A 23,299-nucleotide genomic window follows, 5' to 3' on the forward strand; every position below is an offset into this window, starting at 1 on the left:
GCCCCCTCCCCTGCTACCAAAAAAACCCCACCACTCAAACCCAGCACACCTTGACTGTTCTAAGTGTGTGTCACAGATGCTGGTGGCTGTGGATGTAACATCAGGTTGTGGAGGTGGAAGGATGAGGATGCATTTCTAGTTAGGACTGTACAAAGGGGAAGGGGAAACTCCCTGGCTGCATCTACATCTCTCCGATGTCTGCTGTCACGTGTACTGCTGGGTGTATTCCAGTATGTTACAAGTTTTGTGATGTTCAGTCCCACTTGGTATGGTGACAGCACTTGGCATGTGGATGTAGCTGGCATAACTCACTCTTTTCCCCTCCTGTTTGAATGCTTGTTTAGGCTGTAATTCAGTGGTACTTTAAAGAGGACTTAAAAAGCTCTAGAGTTTATAACCTGGTGTCATGTTGCGTAGGAAGGAAAAGCATAGATGCGGTGGGGTTCAATCTGCGTAGAAGAGTTGTTTGGGGTAGAGTGCTTACACAGAACAAACCTTTTGCACAATAAATAGAGATGAGATGACAGGACATTTTGCAAATTGCAAATTCCTACATACAGAATCTCCCCAAGAGTATTTCCAAGGGATCCTTGTTTAGCTGAGGCTTCAGATTTAGATTTTGTGAAAACAAAACATACTTTTACTCAATCTAATGGCATAACTGAATTGTGCTAGAATGTTTTGTTTGGATTGGAAACTTGTAGCTTCCCATGTGCTGTTGTAACATGGTGATGCTTTGGTTGTAAGATTCTTAGTCTGTTTTCATTGCTGGGTGAAGTGCTAAAAGTGCCAACTACAAAGAATAAGGTGTGCTTGTGTGAGAATATTTGAGCAGGGATAGCTTCAAAATTATTTAAGAGCCTGATATATCTTAGCAGCAAAGTGGCTAGTGATTATTATGGTTATACTTGCTTATAGCTAGCCTGTTGATCAGCAAAATGCACTTGGTGGCAGCTGGGACAGTAATTTTTCTCACATAGTCACTTATCGCAGCTTGGCAGGTAGCTAGATAGAGTGTGAGCTCATGGAGGAAACCAATGTGATGTTCTTTTCTCTGCTGCCACATACTTGCTCATGGTGTGTTCACTTAGAGGCTCATGGCAGACAGAACAAAGCTGCTCTTGATCCTAAATGGCTTATGATCTTTGTTTATCTGGCAGAGCTGGAGCCTACTGAGAATGAAGCTTCTTACTATGCTCCATCAGTGTAGCTGATGGCCTCAGAGGAGAAGGGAAGTAGTATATGTAATTGAAGCTGCGGTTTCAATAGTATCAATGGGATTTATCTGCTTTGCTCCATAGGACTGGGGAAACTTATGTGTTGTGGAGAATACTAGTATATAGTTCCTCTTAAAGAAAATGTTAGACATCAAGCAGCAGCAGCACTGCAGAGCCAAAGCATCCATCTTCCTTACTGCATTGTATGTCCCTTCTCTGTCTGACAGGTATTCGATCAGTGAGCTTCTATGAACACATCATCACAGTGGGAACGGGGCAAGGTTCCTTATTGTTTTACGATATCAGAGCCCAGAGGTTCCTGGATGAAAAGCCCCCACGTGCCTGCTATGGACAGAAGCAGAAATTAGGAGGAAGTGAAATTTTGAAGTTAACTACTGGGAAAGGCTGGCTGGTGAGTAACTTGAGGCTGTAGGAGACTCCTTTACACCAGAGTGCTGTAGGGCTTGAACTGGTTCTTTTTGTAGGAGCTATTGTATGAAATGCATCCCAATAAAACAGTGATTATGTAACTGATAACTGTAATCATGAAAAGCAAGAAGTGCTGCAGAATTGCTTTTCACAAAAGCTTTATGAAATGGTATTGAATGGTTAGTTGCTTGAGTGTAAGACATACTGACTACTTTTCTTATGCGCTGAATCATAAATGAACTAGATTTCATATCTTTATATTTTTGAATGTAATCTAACATCTAGTTTTCAGAGCCTCAAATACAAAATACATTGTCTTCCTTTAAAAACATGATACTCTAATGTGGTATTCAAAGTGAGAGAGATTTAATTGTGTGTAGTTTTAGAAACTTGGCTTCCTGAGGTAATGCCATGGCAGGCACTTGAGTTCAATTTCCTTTATGTTATCATAAAGCGGTTAACGGCTTTGTCTAACTTCTCTCTATCTTTTGTATCATTGTGATGTAACTTTAAAAACTAATGAAACTTGATATCTTCCCTACCCTTCACCTTCCTTGCTCCAGCGTTTGGCCCAAATGTCCTCAGAAAAAGCTTCAGGACAACTCTGATATCTTCAAGTTGATCTGTCTAAAGCTTCAGGGAGTATTAACAGAAAAGATCCCGTTTTAGGCTCTGGAAGCCACCTTCTGCTTTTGTGAAACAAGGTTTTGGGTTTGTTTGGCAACATTAACAATCTAAATTTTCCTTTAACAGAATCATGATGAAACCTGGAGGAATTATTTTTCTGACATAAATTTCTTCCCAAATGCTGTTTACACTCACTGCTATGACTCGTCTGGAACGAAACTGTTTGTGGCAGGAGGCCCCCTTCCATCAGGACTTCATGGGAATTACGCTGGTCTCTGGAGCTAATGATAACTCTTTATAAATGTTGATCTTTACACAGATTTTCACTTTTCTTTCCCTTTTTTTAACAACAAAATTGTGTGATGCCATTGATTTCTGATTTAAATGCAATTTATTTTTTGGCAGAATTTTCTGTTGGTCTCCAACAGTCTTGTACATCTTTTTGAACCATTTTTTTGCTTTAACCTCCTTGATCCTTTGTATGAAGGGTTTTTGAAATCCCTTTTTTTACTGTATTCACTCCAAATGACTCTTCCCCCACATTTAGGCTATCTTGGCCACGTGCCCCCTCCCCTACTTTGCTGTGAGGTAGGATTCCTTTCTTACAGAGTGGTTGCTCCGGGGCTTTCTGTGAAAGTCTAGGGGCTGTGTGTTTGGAGATACTTTGTCAGTTACATTACCTGGAGTGAAGACTACTTGTAACTGAAAAATATTAAATATATTTATAAGAGATAAGCTACTACTTTATCTGCAGAGCCTGACCCTGGCCTGGGTTGATCTTATTTTTTAAAAGTACAGGTCTAATGACACTGTTTATATGTAGAGGAATAGGGTAATTTTAAGCTGTATTTATTGGAGCCCAGGGATGGATTCCCCAGGGGTATTGCCCATTGAGCCCAAACTGCAGAAGTGCAGGGGTTCTCAAAAGTGTGTTTGTATCTGAATTGTAGTTTTCAGCAGTGCCAGGAGCAAAAATTGATCTTCTCTGCTTGTCCCAGGTATCAGCTTGCACAACTGGAGTTTGCGTAGGGTGTTCTGTAGTGTGGCTATTGCAAGGTGATGTTACATTGAGGGCCTGCAGAGGTGCTGAAAGGAAATGGGGGCTACGGACATGAGTGTTCTTGTCATTCAAAATGAACTAAATCTATCCGTTTTCCAAATGAGCCAAGGTTCCTGAGTATGCTGCTGCAGTAGCTCATGGGTTCTTCATAAACTGCCTAAAACCCAAGACCTTTTTTGTCCCAGGTTGTGGAAACTTTTCCCATTTTAGCTGTTCTGGTTGGCCATCTTCTCTAATAAGCCAATGGAATAAATAAACTGGGGTTTTTTTCTCCAAGGTTAAAGAGTGCATCTCAGACTTGTCTAATGCAAGCTAGAAGCTTTCCATGTAGCAAGATAACTTGCTGTTAGCTCATGTTGTGCTAGCATCTGCTGTCATCCTGCTTGATATAGGAGATGCTCAGTCTTTCCCCAAATCCCCTCCTGCCTTCTGCATTCAAACTCCCTTGAAATTCACGTGCAACTGGGTGGGGTGAACAGGTCCAATGCCCTTCAAGGTCCAGCTATGAAGTGTGTGCATTCTAGGGTGATGGTCTTACCTAATACTCAGATAAAATGCAGGACTCCAGGGTGCTCCTAGCTTTTTGGCAGGCACCAAACTCTCAGCTTGTTACTGATGCCTCTGTCCTCTGCTGGGATGAAAGCCTTTCCACTGCCCCTGTCACCAGCAGAAGCAGAGTGTGCCTGTACCTCACTGCTTTGGTGCCAAGTGGGCAGTTGGCTGAAGCTGAGAAGACCAGGCTGGGACATGCTCTGTTCCGTCTCTGCTGGAGATCACAGCCACCACTGTAGAGTAGCTCTAGGTCCTTACGCAGTTCCTGCCAGACTGCCTAGAGCTAGTCTGCATGTGTCCTTGTGGTCCCTCTCATCTTTGTACTCGGTATCTTCATCAGTAACGCCAAGCAGTGAGCCTCAGGCTTAATTTCCAGTTGGTAGTGGAGACTTGGATGGAAATACTGCAAGGAATGCAGTTCCTTCCCATCCGGGTAGAAATCCTGGCAAGAGAAGGGCTCTCCCAGATGTGCACCTGTCCCAGAAGTATAATTTACTCACACTGAGCATTGACACAGGTGCTTCACAAATGGATATTCTTGCGGTGTTTCATAATTCTACTTCCCTTGTGGGTTGGTTGCTTAAACTGAATCAGTTCATGGTGCTGCGTGTGTGGCTATTTAAGCTTTTCTCTGAAAAGGGGCAAATTATATACCATGGGGTAGCAAAGAAGCTCTCAAATTTTAGAGTTTTTCATTGTTTTTTAAAGATGTTGTAATGGTGCCTGTGTTGTTCTGTAATAGCAACATACTGCTTTGGTTAATTTTAGGGGTTTTGAAAAGTGGAAGTATACAGAGAAAACCAAATCATGGTGAAGTATGGCAAGATGTGTATTTCTAGGATTATTCCTCCAGCTACTGTGTAAGATGTCTCTGTCACACGGTGTCACCAAAACGGGATAAAAGAACTTAGTGACAGCAATGTGATGTAGATAAGCAGACACTCCTTTATTAATGGCCGGATGCATAGGGGAGTCGTCTCACCAACAACGCACACCTAACCCATGTAACATGCTGATTATATAGGATACAGTAATACATATTAATCAAGTGCTCATACATAAACATGATAATTCCCGTAACTCATTTTCTTATTCCCACCTCTTTCCGGTCATGCACACTTGAGTCCTGAAATGAGTAGGGGGGCTGCTTTTACGACCACCACGGACTACTGACCTAAAAGAAAGACCCTCCAATGCCCTTGACTCAAGGACTTTGGCTCACATTGCAATTTTTAACATGCTTCAAGGCCCTTTCACAATGCAACTTTTAGAACTCCTGGTCTACAGGGCAATAAATCGTCCTTACTGAACAGTCTAACAATGGTACCTCTTCTAGCAGCATAACTGGTTGTATGGTTACTTTAAACTAAATACAATATCTCTATGACTACTTAAAACATTACACCACTATCTTTTATAAAAAATGATATTCCTGTGAAATTCCATTTAATTGATTAGTCCTAATCATTCCTTATCAAAATCACCAAAAATCACCAACTCAATAACAAATCAGTAACAATCAGTAACAACAGAACATGTTCTGGTTAGTTTTTTTTTTATTTGGGCTTGGTTTGAGGTGCTTTTTGTTTTGGTTTGGGTTTTTTCCCTTCCTCTAAAGAAACTAGACACTTGAGTCTGAGTGTCCTCTAATTCTGCTGAAACAACAGTTACTAGTTAGGCACTTAATGTCACCAGTGCCAAAGGAAAACTCATGGTCTGGAAATCCTAGCCCTGATGTTGATGTATTAATCGAAGCATATTCCACATCTGGGGGGAAAAAGGGTATTTGTATGGACTGAGTTTCAGCCTCCAAACATGGAGGCTGATCTTTCTGCAGTAAGCAGAGTCTCTAGGTTACTGAGGAGGTCACCTTGGCACCCCTGGAAAGTGTTCCTCTCTGCTGATTCTGATCTCCATGAGTACCTCAATGTGTGGTCCTAAAGCCTGGTAGTGTGGGTCCCCTTTTCCTCCCTTTTTTTTTCTGCATAGGAAGTTTTGGACAATTCTCAGAAGAATCTGGACAATGATGTAAAATTCCTCAAGTCTCACATGTTTCTGTGTATTCTGTTTTCAGGATGCATTTTTGCAAAGATAACTTCTCATTGGGAGGGAGCCATTCTTGTTGCTGTATGAAAAGCCCCCCCAAAAACTGTAAACAAACTAGATAGTGCTGCAAGCATGCAAACAAATTGGTCCAGAGAACTTAATTTCTAGCCTGTTTCAGTAGTTTTAAATGTTTGTAGTGATACAGATGTTAAGCTTTAGAATATTTTGTGGTTAGTCATATGTTACTTTTGGTCCAGTCAGTGTTAGAAATTGAGGCAGAGAAAGGTGATGATATGCCAACTGTCCAAATATAAGTGATAGGAGAAATAGGAGAAAAAGCTAGGTTTTCTTACTTGATTTGATTTTGTTGCCCTACTGGTTTTGATATCAGAATTGAAATCCAGGATCATGGTGAGAAAGGCAGGGGTTTCCCATCGAAGTGCAGGAATGGCTGTACAGCAGGGAATCTCTGGGCTCCACATGAAGGTCAGTTGGGTGCACCCTGTTCAAATGGCAGATATACCCCCACGATGGATGGAATTCAGTCTGGTGACTGCGCTTCAGTAGCTTCTTGAACAGCTCACTCTGCTCTGCTGAGACCCAGTGGCATTTGCATTTTCAGGCTGTCTTCTCTTTTTCAATGTTTCTTAATGATTTCCCTCCCTTGCTCTTTCCTGCCTTCCTGAATGGTCTGTTTGGGGTTGCTTCCTCCACCCCAAATCATCCCAGTCTCTACTGTAGCAATATTGTACTTGCAGAGGTGGCCTCTGTCAAGCAGAAATGGGCTTGCTGTTTTTTTGTCAAGCCATGCTTGAGACCTTCAATTTGCTTTATTTTAAACTGGGTAGACCTTTGAGACTGGCTCAGACTGTAGAACTGGGTAGTTGCCCTAGTACATGTTTCACTAACGGGAGGATTGCACAGTAACAGTCTATTCCTGGGGGGGAACAAACTCTGGTTTACCTCTCCATAGGCACTTGAAGGAGAGAAAAGACCTTTAATCATAACAGACCTTCAGACTTTTCTTCCTGCTATTGACTTTTCAGTCATGTGAGATCTTTTGTACTGCTGGTGAATGTAGGAAGCAGTTAATTTTAGTAGTCAGCTTTTTTCAGTAGACTACCATGTTAATTTGGGTATTACATTTTCAGTATTCATAATCACATGTAATCAAACTAGTGACTTAATTATGGGTTCGGTAATACCCAGCTTGTAAGTGCTGGGTATCAACCCTTCAGTAACAATTGGATGTTACGTGATGGACATTCCTAAGGAAGCAGAAGCTACTTTGCAGTGTTGGCTTGAGCATAGCAATGAGGGTGGTGCTCACCCTCTTCACCGAACACCTTATTCCTGGTAATTCCTCCAGTTTTCTCCCTTGTACAGTCAAGTCAGCCAGGGAGAATTGCTAGTGCTCTCCTTGGGTGCTTTCTGGGATTGCTGTGAAGAAGTGAGTCCATTTGTTTGGTTACCTCATCAGTGCTGCTAGTGTTAGTCCAAGGTGAGTAAATTACCAAAGAATAGTTAATAGGTGTTTGTTCCTAGTCTCAGTTGTTAATTTTCCACATAGATCCATTTTTAAGATTCATTGCAGGAGTGCCCAGTGATCTTACTGGACTTAGTCTGTCCATAAAGGTTACATTCACATTGTGGGTGACTCTTGTGACTCCCTTCCTGAGGGGGACTCCTGAACTTCATTATGGGGATATATTTGCTGCTTCCCTTTCAAATCTTTGGCAGTTTTTTGTATCTTAAGGATTAAGATACTTACGTATCAGTTGTTCTTCTCCAGAATTTCATCCTCTTCCTTCAACTGAATGCTTGCTTTGTATATAACTTGCAGATGCAGAGTTAAAAGATTAAAGTTATGATCCAGCTATGTCGAGTGATGGTTTGGTGTCTTAATTTCTGCCCCTCAGATGAGAGGCACTTACTGACCTTGTGAATTAATGTCCCTCACCTGGTGCAGATGTGAAATAAAGCAGGCTTGCCTAGACCCTTCATGGAGGTCATTTGTTTTGTTTCTTTGCAAGAAACCAAGAACAGATGGGCTGCATCTTGGCAAAGCAGCAGCATCTTTCAGCAGCCAGATAGGAGCTCTGAGATCTATTTGTGGTGGTCTGATACCCTTATTTTCCATAAACCCACTTTTCTAAGGTGTTTGAGAGGTTCTTAATTAGCTTCTATCACAATTGCTGCTATGACTAAATTACTGAACTTGGGTACAGCTCATTCCTAGGAACACTGTTGCAGAGCTGTGTGTGATGCAGGCAGAGTTGATCCTCTGGCCAGCCCATGCTGAGCCCTGGACTCCTGTGCTAGCCAGGCACGCATTCTCTAGCTTAAAGCCAAGTGAAGATCCCTGTGTGCGCTGCTGGCCACCCCACAGCCAGAGCCCATGGTGTGACCTCAACTTAAAATGCATTTCTGAGTGTTGCAGTGCCTTCATTAACTTATTTTAAAGTCTCTGAAGCACAGACACCAGGAATTTGTCCATGTTGCAGACAAGGGAGAGTGGAAAGGAGAATACAGCCACATCTTGTCTGAAGGGATCTCCTGCGTATGCTCTCCCTTGCCTCTGCAAGTGGGCACTTTGGTGTGTAGTGAGGATGGGCAAGGAGGCACAAGAGAAAAGGTGAAAGCCCAACAGTGTTTGGTATTGCTCTCAGGACTCTTGAGGAATTTAAAAACATAGAGGGGATGTATCTTTTTGCTTGTGATGCTGGGTTTCTTTATCAAAACCATGTGGTACTTGGCTAATTAGAAGAGTGCTCTTGACAAAGGAATCTTCCCAATTAAAAACTGAATGCCATTTTCTAACAGTTTTTCCCTCTAGTATCCTGCTGGGAGCAGTATGGTCTAAGAAAGTGCACACAGATTCAAAACCAGGGTTGGCAGAGTTGAGAAAATGTGGGCTGCCTGACCATTTCTGTACCCAAAAAAGCACCAAGTAAAACACTTGATTGTATACAAATTCTGGTCCTCATTAGACTGAAACTGAGAGGGTGTGTTAAAAAAAAAACAACAACCCACCCTCCCTTGCAACATAGTGTGATGTCTCTATAGTCCTAGATGTTGATTTTTTAACCTCAGAACAAAAATCTAGGAGTCGATACATTGTTTTCTTAGGAACTGCTTTTCTAGATTCCCTTATTAAAAGGGAAAATTCAGGTGCTGAATCTTAAAATCTCATTAAACTTGTGCTTTTTATTTGCCCATTCACCTGGTTTCCTTTCCTTTTCAGGGCCTCCCACAGTCTCAGGGTATATAAATCACTGACTCATCCAAATAATACTGAAACAGTCCAGCCAGAGGTTAATGTGCCTTCCTCTTTCTGGTACCTTGATCTCTGTAAAGTTATCTCACAAACTCGTCGCTGTCTTAAGGCTGGGTACACGCATGGTCTTTTTCTAAGATGTACATGTTGAAGTTGCAACAGGTTTGTACTGTTACTCATAACTTGTTCCATTTGTTTTAGGATGTGGTGTAGACACAAATCAATGCACTGGTTTGTCTTGGGATCAAACTTACCTGTGACATCTATCAGTGCTTGCTTGTATGTTAATGTGTACACAAATGCTGGATCTTCCCCATTGCCTATGATGTATATGATGCACAAACTACATAAGGTGTTTCAAAATTTGCGGTCATCACGACTTGTTGCCTGAGGGCAGGATGTCTTACAGTGAACTGCTTTTAATGTTTTTTTCCAAATATTTAATAAGATCCTGAAACAAAGAAATTCACTCAACAGTCAGAATCCAATAGAACTGTTAAGCAGGTATTCTTTATTAGCAGCGCTGGGGTCGCCCTGGGGATTCTCCACCATAAGGGCTCCCAAGAACTAGCAAGGGACATTGGTTTACATACACACAAATCATACATATTCATTACATTTCCTGGAAAGGGGTGTCTTATGATGATGAGTTCCCGGAATTCATTTACATAGTCCGAGCATGCGTAGTGAAAATAGAGTGAGGGTCTTTGGTGGTCGAGGGAAGAAGTAAGTAGTCTTCTTCATGGTGTTCGCCAGTTGACCTTCTTTCCAGAGCATGCGTGGTGAAGTAAAGTTCAGGTGTCTTCTTCCTAAATCAGCAAAATCATTCTCCCTAGATAGGATCTCTGTGTCCCTTTATTCGAGTCCCCCTTATATCTTAGTTTGCCCATTCTAGGAGTTGCCCAAGTGTCCACTGAAGGCTTTGAGTCTGCTCTCAGTGATTTACATAGGGAGCATTTTACTGTTGTCAAAACAGACAAAGATGCCTAGGGAAACAGTTAAGGAGTCACAGAATCATTCAGGTTGGAAAAGACCCTTGGGATCGAGTCCAACCATCAGCCCTACTCTACAAAGTTCTCCCCTACACCATATCCCCCAACATCTCATCTAAACGACCCTTAAACACATCCAGGGATGGTGACTCCACCCCCTCCCTGGGCAGCCTATTCCACTGTCTAACCACTCTTTCTGTGAAAAATTTTTTCCTAATGTCCAGTCTAGACCTCCCCTGTTGCAGTTTAAAGCCATTTCCTCTTGTTCTGTCACTAATTACCTGTGAGAAGAGACCAGCACCAACCTCTCTACAATGTCCTTTCAGGGAGCTGTAGAGAGTGATGAGGTCTCCCCTCAGCCTTCTCTTCCTCAAACTAAACAGTCCCAGCTCCTTCAGTCGCTCCTCACAGGATTTGTTCTCCAGGCCCTTCACCAGCTTCGTTGCCCTCCTCTGCACTCGCTCCAGCACCTCGATATCTCTCTCGTATTGAGGTGCCCAAAACTGGACACAATACTCCAGGTGTGGCCTCACCAGTGCAGAGTACAGGAGGACTATCACCTCCCTACTTCTGCTGGTCACACTATTTCTAATACAAGCCAGGATGCCGTTGGCTTTCTTGGCCACCTGGGCACACTGCCGGTTCATGTTCAGCTGCTTGTCAGTTAGAACCCCCAGATCCTTCTCTTCCAGACAGCTCTCCAGCCACACCTCCCCAAGCCTGTAGCGATGCAAGGGGTTGTTGTGGCCCAAGTGCAGGACCTGGCACTTGGCCTTGTTGAAGCTCATCCCGTTAACGTTGGCCCACCGATCCAATCTATCCAAGTGTCTCTGTAGTGCCTCCCTATCTTCATGCAGATCGACACTCCCGCTTAACTTGGTGTCATCTGCGAATTTACTAATGATACACTCTATGTCCTTATCAAGATCATCAGTAAAGATGTTGAACAGAAATGGTCCCAACACCGAGCCCTGAGGAACACCACTTGTGACCGGCCGCCAGCTGGATTTAGCTCCATTGACCACCACTCTCTGGGAGCGTCCATCCAGCCAGTGCTTGACCCAGCAGACCGTTCGCTCATCCAGGCCATGGGCAGCCAGTTTTTCTATGAGAATCCTATGGGGAACTGTGTCGAATGCTTTTCAAAAATGGGAAACAAATGAAGCAAAACAGAAGCAAAGCTTTCGTGCATCACAGTTTAGTCTTAATCAATGATTGTCAGAAATTAATTTGTTTGAGCCCTTTCAATACAAAGCCTTGGGGGGGGAATCGGGACTTGCTGATACTTGCTGGCTTTTGTTCTGAATCCAGGGTATGATGTTTAACAACTCTTGCAATTCCACCCATTTAACGGAGCCTTTCTCAGCTTGCTGTTTCTGTTGTGAGCTGTGTCAGAAACAGCACTGGATCCTGAACTATCACAGAAGTTGTCAAGTGAAGCAGTAACAGCTCTCTCCAAATGTTACAGTGCGCTTTTTAAACTGTAAGGTAAAACTGTTTAAAATTATTGATGCAGCTTGCAAATGGAACAGTGGGAAATTGCAGATAGTAAGTGAAACCAGCCTGTCTGCACATGGGACTCAGTGTTCAGTTACCTTGTAAATTATTCCTCCTCTCCGAAAAGCAATTTTTTTTTCTTTTTTCAATACAAAGACATTACACGTTTGACTTTGTTTTCTGAATTGGCAAAGGATATCTTTGTTCTTAAACTCAAACTGACATCTGGAATTTAGGCTGAGTTTGTCTCTTATGCAGATAGCAGAGGATGGTGTGATTGATACAAGATATCCCTTCCCAGCTGTAAGGTTAATTTGTTCATAAGAGCATGGAAACAGGAACACTTCTTCACTTGCTGTGGCCTTCAGTGGGCATACATATCCATAATTAACTGAAGTACAGTACTGCATTCTCTTGACCCATGAGGCTACCTTTGTTTTTAGAATCAGCATGATTAGTCATCAGTGTATTGACATTAATATATGGTCAAGGAGCTCTAATGTATGTTTCCTGTCCTGACTATCTGTTCTCTTTCTACCCCAGTGCAGACTTAATCTGGAGTTCTCTTTTTAGTTCTTGCTAACTTCAGAGTTTCTTCAAACTCAGTAAGATCCTGTTTTTATCACAGTCACTTTTCAGAGTAGAACAGGTGGGTTTAACTTTTTTGTAATCATTAGCACCTTCCTCTTCTCCCCTTTCTTCCTAGCTCACCTTTAACAATCAGTTCAAAGCTGCTTGCCTGGTCTGAAAAATATTGAGTCATAATAAAAAGAAAATATGTAGCCTGCTGTAGAAAGATCACTCTGTGCTTTTACCATAAACTTCTGTGACTGGCTGGCTGCCTTGGAAGTGGAGACTATACTCCTGCACAGTCTACAGCTGAAATTCTCTCACATATGTATTGTACAATGGATGTCAACAGATCAGGAAGTGGACGTGCCCTGCATCTGCACCCAGTGTGTTTGTTAGACTGATCAGTGGTGGTTTACTCAACCAGAGAACTGGCATCATTGGCTACTACTCAATGTTATAACTAAAGATTATATTGAGGGCAAAAACAGGAGGGTGCATCAGGGACTTTCTGCTGACTTGATTGTCGGTCTTGGTCCAGCCGGGATCGGGGCAATGCGCAGAAGAACGACAAACTCACACCAGTTTGTTGAAGGGGGAGCATTGCCAAGAGCAAATGCTGCTGCACTATGTGCAAGCTCCCAATTTATTACCACCTGTTTACATAGGTTCGTTTTTCCTTTACACCCTACTGACCTTCAGGTTTTGCCTGTTTACTGCTCACATGCTCACCATGCATTCTGCAGGTGGTGTTTTTTCCTGCTGTTTTTCACTCAACATGGTGTTACATAATGCTGCCTCAGTTTCCCACAATCATTCTTCTAACCTCAAGGTCAGTTTACATTTTGCTAACCACCAGTTCTTAATTCCCACATCTCCCCCTTCTTTGTTTTATAGCTTTGTTTCCATGGCGATCATTGCAATCAGTCTCAGTTCAGCCTTCCGCACCGTGGACAGGAGGCGTCATATGTGTCGCAGGATGGCAAACCCTGTAAAACAAATCAAACATCCCAGGCCTGCTAAAACCCACATCCGTAGGTTCAGACCTGCAAATTAATGCCAAGGGTTGAGCCATGATAAACTTTTGCCTAACTCTCTCATGATGTCATCCTGCATTAATTTCAAGGATGCCAATTAAACTCAGACATCAGAGTGAAAAGAGTAGGCTGATTTCACTACCAATAATTAAAGGATGTAACTAAGTACTACAAAAATAAGCAGTAAGAAAAATACAGAAATAGTACACTTACTTATTACTATGTATAATTAAACAAGGCAAATACACCTAATCATTACTACACAATGGGGTATTAATTTCCAGACCCGCAGTCGCTGGGGAGCCCCGGTTACAGCGAGGATTTGGAGTACCTTTCCCTGCAAGTGGGAAGTCCTACACGATGCGTCCATCCGTAGGTGAGGCTTCCAAAGTCGCTGCAAGCAGGTCCAGCCTCATATATCCAAATCAGCAGGCCAAAATAACTGGCACTTTTCTTTGAGCAGAAACATCTGGTCTCATCCTCCTGTTGGATTCCACCCAGAGCCTGGCCAGTACTCAGGGGGGAAAACTAAGAGAGTTTATAACAAGGTCAAACACTTGGGTTCTTAATCTTTAACACTGCTAAACAAAGAAAGTTGGATCTACATCTCAAAGGAAAAATTACTGTAAGCTTCTGGCTAGATACATTGGTCATAGATAGACAACTAAAATACTGAGGATCTGTAATGATGATCTGATATCGACCAGTACTATTGCTTCCGTTAGAATTGATGGAGTAGTTTTAAATAGCAATGAAGTACACAGTGGTGGAAAATTGGCACAGAACCTACAAGCATTTCATCTTATTCATGCCTCTTTTCTAGCAAACAAAATATACGGATGAGTTCCACAGACGGTCTAAAATGCAGGTGCTGTGGTGACTGCACACATGCACCCCCTCCTCCCGTGGACATACACACAGGGGGGCATCCGCATACAATGCTATATTGGCAACATCCAAATGATATGACCGATTCTCTGTGTCTTGAGGAGGAAGCCAAGCCCCTCCAGTCCCTTGTGTGTTGTTATTGGCTACTGGTACATTGGGATCCCACCGCTGCCACCATGTCTTCTGTTGTAGTTGTTTCAGACTTCCCCAAGTGATAGCTGCAGTCACCGAGTTCCTAGGGGAACATAGCCTGCGTGTTGATTCCTGCATCGTCAGTTGAGGGGTCTGTGGCATCGGGTTGGAGGGTTGCTCCTTCCAGCTCACAATATGGCTTGACTTTCCTTGCTGGTATCCACTGAGGACCTGTGGGTGATAAAACACAAGCATACCCCCTCTCCCATACCAGCAGATCTACTGGCCCTCTCCAGGTTGGGTCTCCTTTGGGATCCTTATACAAGACCCACGGTTTAACTAGAGAGTCTCTTGTGGTGCTTAATGACATTCTGCTGCTGTCAAGGCAAAATGATTTCTGTTTAAAAAATTAAGAGTATATAAAGCCATTGCCAGTTGATTATGTGGTGTGTCCAGAGAATTCCCCCTTCTTTGTTTTAAAATCAAGGCTTTTAGTGTAGCATGTGCACATTCAACTATTGCCTGTCCTGTGGGGTTATGCGGAATACTTGTCTTATGCTGAATCCCCCACTGCTGCAAAAATAGTTGTAAGTCTGCCACCTTCCATCTCTGAAATCCACCGTCATTCTCCAGGATCCGTCATTTTTCTTGACGGGCCAGATCAGATTGTCCCACACTGTTGTGGTCGGCTTTAAAGCTCCTACATCTAATAAATCTTTAATTGTCTGTGATATCTCTTCATGTCCTCCTGGAATTCTATACTGCTTCATTGTGACTAAATTAGTTGCAGCTGGAATCTGCACAGGAGGCGTTTATACTCTACCGACCGTAACAGGTCTGGCACTAATACAGGGTTTAACTCCAAATCGATGCTGACCATCAGAAAGATTTAAAGTTAGTCCTTTTAGAATGTCTATACCTATTATATATTCAGGAACGGGGACAATCATGACTGTATACAATCGTCTTGGGAGGTTTCCTATTTGCATTTCCATTTGTGTTTGTACAGCTTCAATGTGTTTTCCTTTCAAACCTGTGATAATTACAGGTTGTCCTTTAAATTTCCCGGGATTCCCATATATTAAGGAGGCCTCCGCTCCAGCGTCAATCAGGGCATTTACAGTTTGTGGGGACCATAATATTGATTCCCCTCCCTCGCCTCCTGCAAAGGGTACAAGTCAGAAAATGCTGCCCAATCCTCTTTCACCCCCGGAACCAGTGATCCACTCACGGGGGGCCCTCCGTGGGCAGATGCAGGGTCCCGTTGAGGTTCGAGAAGGGGTGCCACCATAGGCTGAGTTGTCCCTGGATCCTTAGTTTTAGAACTCTGCACTCTCTTGCTAGGTTTATTCAGCCCTCTCTGTGTATATATTGGCCACAGCTCATCAGTTGGAACACCGTCAATTTTTTTTCATGAGACATGCTGTCTTTCAACAAAGCCGTAAACATTTCCTTACGAGAAATCCTGTTTTCACTGCCTTTAGGGCTGTCTCGAGTGTCTCGATTCCCTGCACTCCCTTGGGGGTCCCACTGTCCAAGGTCACCCAGCTTCTGTATTTTTCCTATCACATTACAAAGGGGATTTTCCATCTTATTAATCAAAAGAGTCATGATTACATTTTTAGATGCCGGTGGGGCAGCCTTAATCAGTTTATTTCTCATGGTGACAGACAAAGGATGCCGCATCATAATGTCAGCATCTTCTATAGAAACTGCCACTTTTGGTGTTCGTGGGAGGCGGGATGGGCAGGCACAGGCCGGGGACATGGTGCTGGGCTCAGCCGCACTACCGATGAAGTTGCGGCAAAGAGCTTCTCCTTGTGGCTCTGGGTACCTACATGTTGGCAAGCTTTCAGATATTCGCCAAGCTCCTGGGTTTTTCCTCTGAGCGGTGCAAGCACCGCTTGACAGTCAGCATTAGCACTGTCATATGCCAGTTGTAATATTAGAGCTTTGGCTGCCTCAGGGTTATCTACCCGTCGAGAGATCGCCGCCTGTAAACGATCTATAAATTGCCAATATGACTCCTGAGACCCTTGTCGGATGGTTGCAAAGGAACCCGTTCTGCGTTCCCCATCAGGTACCTTTTTCCACGCTATTAAAGCAGCTTGGGAGGCCTGGGTAAACGAGCGCTGATCTTGCTGGGCTTGTACAAGAGGGTCTCTATACTGCCCTTCGTTGATCAGTATGTCATAGCCTATTGGTATACCATCAGCCAAATTTTTCATGGATTGCATTGTACAGAGCTCTGAAAACTCAATTTTCCAGATGGAATACTGTGCTGGCCTTAATACTGTTTTTATAAGAGCCAGCCAATCCCATGGGACCAATTGATACCCATGAGCAATTGCCTCCAGTATACCTGTTGTAAATGAGTTTTGAAGCCCGTCCTCATTGATGCTTTTACACAGTTCTTTAAAAACTGGGTATGGCAGGGACTCATGCCACGGCTGCTGATTGTGTTTTAAGATTGCTGGAAACACCACAGGATCTCCATTGCTCAGTGCCTCCTTAAGACATGTCTCTATCTTAGATTCTCCTCCCTGAATCTCTACCAGGAATGTCTCCAGTGGGGGAGGTGGAAAATCAGAGGGTACAGATTGTAATTCCTCGTCTTTAGCCTTTTCATCCCCGCTTGCTTCTGCCGGGGGGGTAATAGGAGTTAGTTCTTTCTCCTGTTGGGACAGGGTGCTGACAGGTTGTACTATTTCTCCTGTCAGCGGGTGTTAAGCCATGTAAATCACTCGCCATGTAAGGACGAAGAGGTCGGCAATGCACTCCCCAGGTCTTCATTAGTTTTAAGCTCCTGTCTGACCTTCCACCAGAATGGTAAATCAAAAGTTCCGTTGACCAGGAACCATGTACAATACTTAAAGATACAGCACAGTAACTCATGCAGTTGGTCATCTGTTACTGAATACTGGGCAGCCTTCAATAGCTGCTTTAAAACTTGTATATACAGCTTTTGTTCCTTAGAAAACCCTGACCCAATGATTTAAGAGAAAAAGAAAAAACAAAAAGAAAAAACCCCTTATGATTTAAGAGAAAGAGAAGAAGAGCCGTATGCCAGCAGCTTCCCACAGCCAGGCGCTGCTGTCTGGTATTCACCAGATAATTTAAGAAAACCCCTTCTGCTCTTACGTATGCCGGCAGCTTTCCCAAAGCCAGGTGCTGCTGTCTGGTACTTACCAGATAACTGAATACTGTAGTCCGGACACCACTTTCCTCCTTCGCATACGAGCACATCACTGTCTTCTTCAATTTTCCGTACAGCTCACATGGGGCACCACTTGTCGGTCTCGGACCAGCCGGGATTGGGGTGACGCGCTGAATCATCACAAACTCACTCAGGTTTGTTGAAGGGGGAGCACTGCCAAGAGCAAATGCTGCTGCACTATGTGCAAGCTCCCAATTTATTACCACCTGTTTACATAGGTTCATTTTTCCTTTACATCCTACTGACCTTCAGGTTTTGCCTGTTTACTGCTCACATGCTCACCATGCATTCTGCAGGTGGTGTTTTTTCCTGCTGTTTTTCACTCAACATGGTGTTACATAATGCTGCCTCAGTTTCCCACAATCATTCTTCTAACCTCAAGGTCAGTTTAGATTTTGCTAACCACCAATTCTTAATTCCCACACTTGATCCTATTTAAAGTCTTTCTCCACAGACTGTTTTGTCTTTTGCATATTTGGTGGATTATGAAAAAATTGTGCTGTAGTAGGGCTATGAGCTAAACTCTAACTCTGTGCTCAGAAGGCAAAAGTTATAATGAGCTTTGGCCAGCAGTAATGCCAAAGGCTAGCTATGCTCAGAGATGAGCTGGTAATGGAGCGTTTGAGCAATGGAAGAGTTGAGGGTTTGCTGCATCATGCCTTATGCTTATGCGACTGCAGATTAGTTGCTCTCCGAGCTTTTGAAACTGCTGGTAATCCCTTTTCAGATGAGATGTGAAGATGATGTGGGGAAAAACCAGTTTCCTCAATGCTCACTCACTCTCCCCCTCATCGCTCAAGGTTATCAATGTACTTTTCTAAAGAGACAAAGGTTTTCATGATTGACTATGAGTAGTGTGCTTTACAGCTGCCACCAGCAACCTCCACATGCTTCCTGCTGGGATGATGGAGTGAAAGGGCCTTGTCTGCAGCTCCCTCCACCTGGTTTGTTGTTGAATCAACATGAGCTGTATGTGCAGGGGTGTAACAGGCCAGCTAGGATTTACAGCTTCAGTTGGCTGCGCTGGGCTTCTCTCACAATGCAGGTGTGATTGTGGGACCATTAGGAAAAGGTATGGATAAGTAACTTCTAACAGGCTCTGTCACTCTTGTTCATAATGCTGTATCCATTCTCAGCCTCCTGTCCTGGCCTTGCTCCCATCTCACCACCCTCTACCCCTCAGGACTTGAGCAAGTTCTCTGTCCTCTCACGGCTTAGTAGTTCAGGCACTAGTTCAGCAAAGCCTGGGAGCACATGTTTAAATCCTACTGCAGTTTACTCAAGCAGTAGCTTGCTGAATTGGGGCCTTGCTCACAGTCTCCCTATTCATTTGACTCAACCCTGGATATCCCTGGACTGGTGTGGTGGTTTAGCCCCTGCCGGGGTCTGAGACCACGCGGCCGCTGCCCCTCCCCCACAAAGGGAGTGAAATACAAAGCCCTGGGGCTGAGATAAGGAGAGGTTTAATACAACAGTGCAACAGCAACACAACAAACAACAACAATAACAATAACAGTGATAACAATGAACAGAGCAAGATATCTACCAATACAGCCGTGAGAGCAGAGAGATCGCCTAACATACATGTTCACCGATTCTCCCGTGCTTCGGGCACCAGGAGGTGATGTCAGCATGGTATTGAATAACCCAGCTAGAGCTTCCCCCCACTGCTGGGGAAACTTAACCCTATCCTAGCTGAACCAGGACAACTGGTATCCCCCTTTCAGTCTGAAAGGCTTTGCTCCAAACTCATTCCTGTACTGCTGGCTATTTGAATTTGGTGGCTTTTATTTATCTCGTTTATTCCGGGGTTCACTGCATAGGTATGAAATCCTACTGACCTACTTTCTCAACTCTCCTGAACATGGTTGTTGCGGATGGAAATATTACCACGGTAATAATTTAGCAGCAAATCAAGATTTATTAATAACTAGCAGCACTTAATCATTAACCAATTTAAAGATTTACAAAATAATTCAGTAAAATATGTTATAATTAAAATAGCAACTTAACTACAGATTTCAAGATGACAAGATTCACACTAACTTACTATACGGTACCTTAAATCTATATATACATACATACATGCACATTCACAAACACAAGATGTACAAACACACAGACAGACAAAAGTATTTGGATCCAGTGGAATAAGTATGTACCCCCACTCGTGAAAATAACTGTGTATACCTAAACACATCGGTAAACAGACAGTGAGTGGGTGAAAGAGAAGCTAGCTCCAAGTTAAAATTTCCCTCTTCTCGAGTTTAGATTAAATACTCACAGTGCATCGGCATTCCTCAATGGGTGATAATTGAGACTTGAGGGGGGTTGACTTTGCCCTGGCCCTCTATCAATGGATGATACCTTAAGGGTTTGGTACCTGAAAGGCATCCCAGCTCAGGGGAGATGCTGGTCACAGGCAGGCTGCAGTCCAGGAGAGCTCAAAGGGTCTCACTTAGGGTTTCTATTTATAGGGTCCAAGATAATTGATTTTTGTCAGGTACTTTTTCACTCTGGCCCAGATCGAACAATGAAGTATTCTGGTGTCTTTCGCAAGAACTTGATGGATGTGCAATTCTGTTATTGTTCTCCCTTGACCACATCCCAGGTACAAGTGTAACAGGCTGTTAGGAAGTGATGGGCTGTTATAACTGTTCCAAAGCCATAGGGAGGGCAGAGCCAGATTCCTCAAAGGGGTGTGTTAACACTCTATTCACTGCCATTAGAAGTATTTGCCTCCCCAGGTTGGCATGTGGCCCAGGAGGGGGTTGGAATCACACTAATCACCAAGTGGCCCAGGAGATGGAGGAGGAATTGCACCACCACAGTGGTACAGGGTTCCACCCTGTGAGTCATCAAAATTATTTGTCTACTTCCAAGGTGCACAGAAACAAGGATCTCTTACACAGGTTTTAGGGAGGAAAAGCAGCTGCATACACACAAGTGGAAAGGTATCTCTGACTACAATGGGTGAGGCAGCAGTTTAAGAATTTTAAATGGAAGAACAGTAACTGAGTGTTTTGGTTTCTTTTCTAAAAATTACTTTAATAAGAGGTTTGTCTGTGTTCTAATCCACAGAAAGTTGCAATGTAAACTGGGGTTTTCTGTTCATCAGTACAAAATGTGCCTCTCAACTATAATGCAAAAATCAATCTCTATCTCTGTTTGCAATGGATGAAGTTTAACTGAAGACTGATTGAACTTGTTTCTTACTCTTATGTGTGACCATCCAAACAACAGTTCTTTCTGGTCTTTCCCAAGCACCATACAGCACTATCCCTATTTAAAAGCAGAACGGGGATTGCATTGAGCAGTGGAACTTGCTGAACTTCCTTGGTTTGAGAGAGATGCTGGAGAAAAGAGTCCAGATTCCATGTGTTTTAAATACAACTTTAAACCAATGTAGCTGTTATCCAAAAAGCGGATTCGTGCCTGGTGTGCCAATCTTAACACCCTCAGGAGAGATACTGTATTTATTCAGGCCTGGGTGCTCAATGGACTTTTCCACAAATCAAGCACACCAACAGCAGGTTTTCATGCTCCTTTTATACACAAAAATCGGAGATTAGTACTCTTCCATAACACACCTATTAGAGACTGATTGGTTAGTGATTAACATACAATTATAATACAGTTTACATAATGCTTCTACCACTACGCATGCTCAGGGGAAGGGTCTTAACCTGGGCAGGGGTCTCTTTGACCTGTGGGTATGTTTTTTGGTATTATAATGAAGGTAGTTCACTTTAAGGACACCCAAAAGTTGGTTTCATTGCCAAGTTAAGTAAGCGAATAGTCACTTTGCCAGGTTGTCAAATAACTCATCCTTAACACAATCCCAGACATTGTCTTCATGGTTCAGGACATTCTACCTATTTCTAAGGTTTGGAAATCAAAGCCTATTCTTTATGAATTTCTTATTATTCTCCATATGTGTGGTAACTATAGCTACTAGCATAATCATTAACCATGGCTACTAGCAGGTGTGAAGTATACTAGATCACAGCTACTCTCTCAGATCAGCACCACTTCCTACCTTTCCCTCCATTTAGATGGGAATTTAGAAGTAAACCCAGCAGTACGTGCTCCAGTTGACGTGCTTGCAGGTGGAACATGGGGTTCTTGAAATTTGAGGATTGAAATTTCTCATGTGGAAGAACTCTGTGGGTGCAAGAGTTTGGATCTCGGATTAGAGCTCTTCTGCCAGCTTGCTAAATGCAGTTAAGTATTCTGGACTCTTCTGAAGAAGACTGTGGTAGAAGAGCTGTGAAGGTGTAGGCTAGAACCGATCATTTTAGGTCATCTGTGTTGCTTGACTACATGGATAATCTAACAGTGATTTTTACAGATTGCTTTCCATGTGTCAGTCACAAATAACTCTTAATTTGCCATTTGGAGGAAAATTGTTAATAGATACATTTCAAGATCCCATTAAGAGCCTCATTTTTCATCTTGCATTAACCAGGTTACTGTGTTCACATGCGAGAAAGGTGTTGCTCTTTGAAAAAGCATGTTAGTGTATGTCGCAATGACCCATGCACTTTTTAAATACCTAGATCTGTACATTCTCACTTGAGTATTGTTAACCATGCTGTAGTCTGACACATGCATCTTTTACTACTGCACTGTTATATAGATAATTGTAATTAACTGCAGTTTGTTTTTCCACTACTTGAAGTTGTGTGATCTGAAAGTTGATGAACAAAAAGTGTTTGTGCATCTTACATTTTATTTAGAGATACCCATAGTATTTGTATAGTGTGATGGCGTGGCTGATGGTTTCCTTTATTTGCTAATCATCCCACTGCAAGTAAATCCAGGGCATTTTGAGAGGAAGTAGGCTTGGGTTTCTCCCTGTAACAGTCCAGCCTCTGTGTTGACATGACTGATTCAAAGGAAATAAAGCGAACTGTTGTTTTTCCTTCACCAGTGAGTGGATTGTTATTCCAAGCTCCGGTTCTCAGTTTAGTCCTGTTTTAACCACTTTATTTTTCTAAGAAGGAAATACCTCTTAGAAGTGTAAGGCAATACAGGTAACTATAGGTAGATAGTTAGGTATAGGACTTGTGATAGACAGTAAACTGTTTGTTCATCAAATTCCATTAAAGATACTGGGAGCTCGTGACATGTTATTCCATAAACTATGTAGGCCTAAGCTTAATCTTAACTATTACACTGTGTAACGACTAACTGACTGCAAGTGCTTATCTAAGTTGAAATGCTGAAGCAAGGACTCCTACTATGTAAAAGACTGAAAAGAGGGAGAAAAGGAAGAAGGACAAAGGGGAGAAAGACAAAGGGGAGAAGAAGAAGAAAAAAGGGGGTAGTGTCTATATTCTGTAAGATATAAACAAAAGCTTTGTGAGCCACTCTCAGGAAAGCAGGAAATACAAGGAGTTGGTGACGCGAGGAAGACCCGGATGGAGCGACCCCCTAGCTACAAAGTGCGCAGACGCAGAGTACGCCCCTCAGAGAGACCCGATACCGGAAGGCGGAGGATATAAAAAAGACGGACCCTTGGGAAGTGAGTACACGCCGTTAGTGGAGCAGGGACTCCCCGGCCGCCCAGCGCTGTTTTGCTTGTTGCCGCTTGCTAAATAAACAATTGAAATTTTGATTGGCTCTGACTCACATCAATTTGAGAAATCTACTTATAACAAAATTGGTGCCGTGACTCGGATAGAGGCAATCTGGTGGGAAGCCCCATACGGGGAGGCGCCCCGCTGAGTTCAGCGGCCCCGGCTGAGTGCTATCA

At 43.1% G+C, this 23,299-nt stretch overlaps 1 protein-coding gene across 5 annotated transcripts in view; it reads left to right on the forward strand.

Annotated features, from left to right (window-relative positions):
• Nucleotides 1-7,810, forward strand: part of LOC141917555 (DDB1- and CUL4-associated factor 12) — a 41,408-nt gene extending 33,598 nt beyond the window's left edge. For all 5 annotated transcript variants that reach the window (XM_074810820.1, XM_074810821.1, XM_074810818.1 and 2 more), the window contains 2 exons: nucleotides 1,445-1,629; nucleotides 2,400-7,810. In XM_074810820.1, coding sequence (XP_074666921.1) covers nucleotides 1,445-1,629; nucleotides 2,400-2,558 — 344 coding nt within the window. In that variant the 3' untranslated portion in view covers nucleotides 2,559-7,810. The remainder of the gene's footprint in view (nucleotides 1-1,444; nucleotides 1,630-2,399) is intronic.
• The last annotated feature ends 15,489 nt before the right edge of the window (nucleotides 7,811-23,299 follow it).

The sequence above is a fragment of the Strix aluco genome, chromosome W (assembly GCF_031877795.1).
Source record: "Strix aluco isolate bStrAlu1 chromosome W, bStrAlu1.hap1, whole genome shotgun sequence".
Classification (NCBI taxonomy): Eukaryota; Metazoa; Chordata; class Aves; order Strigiformes; family Strigidae; genus Strix; species Strix aluco.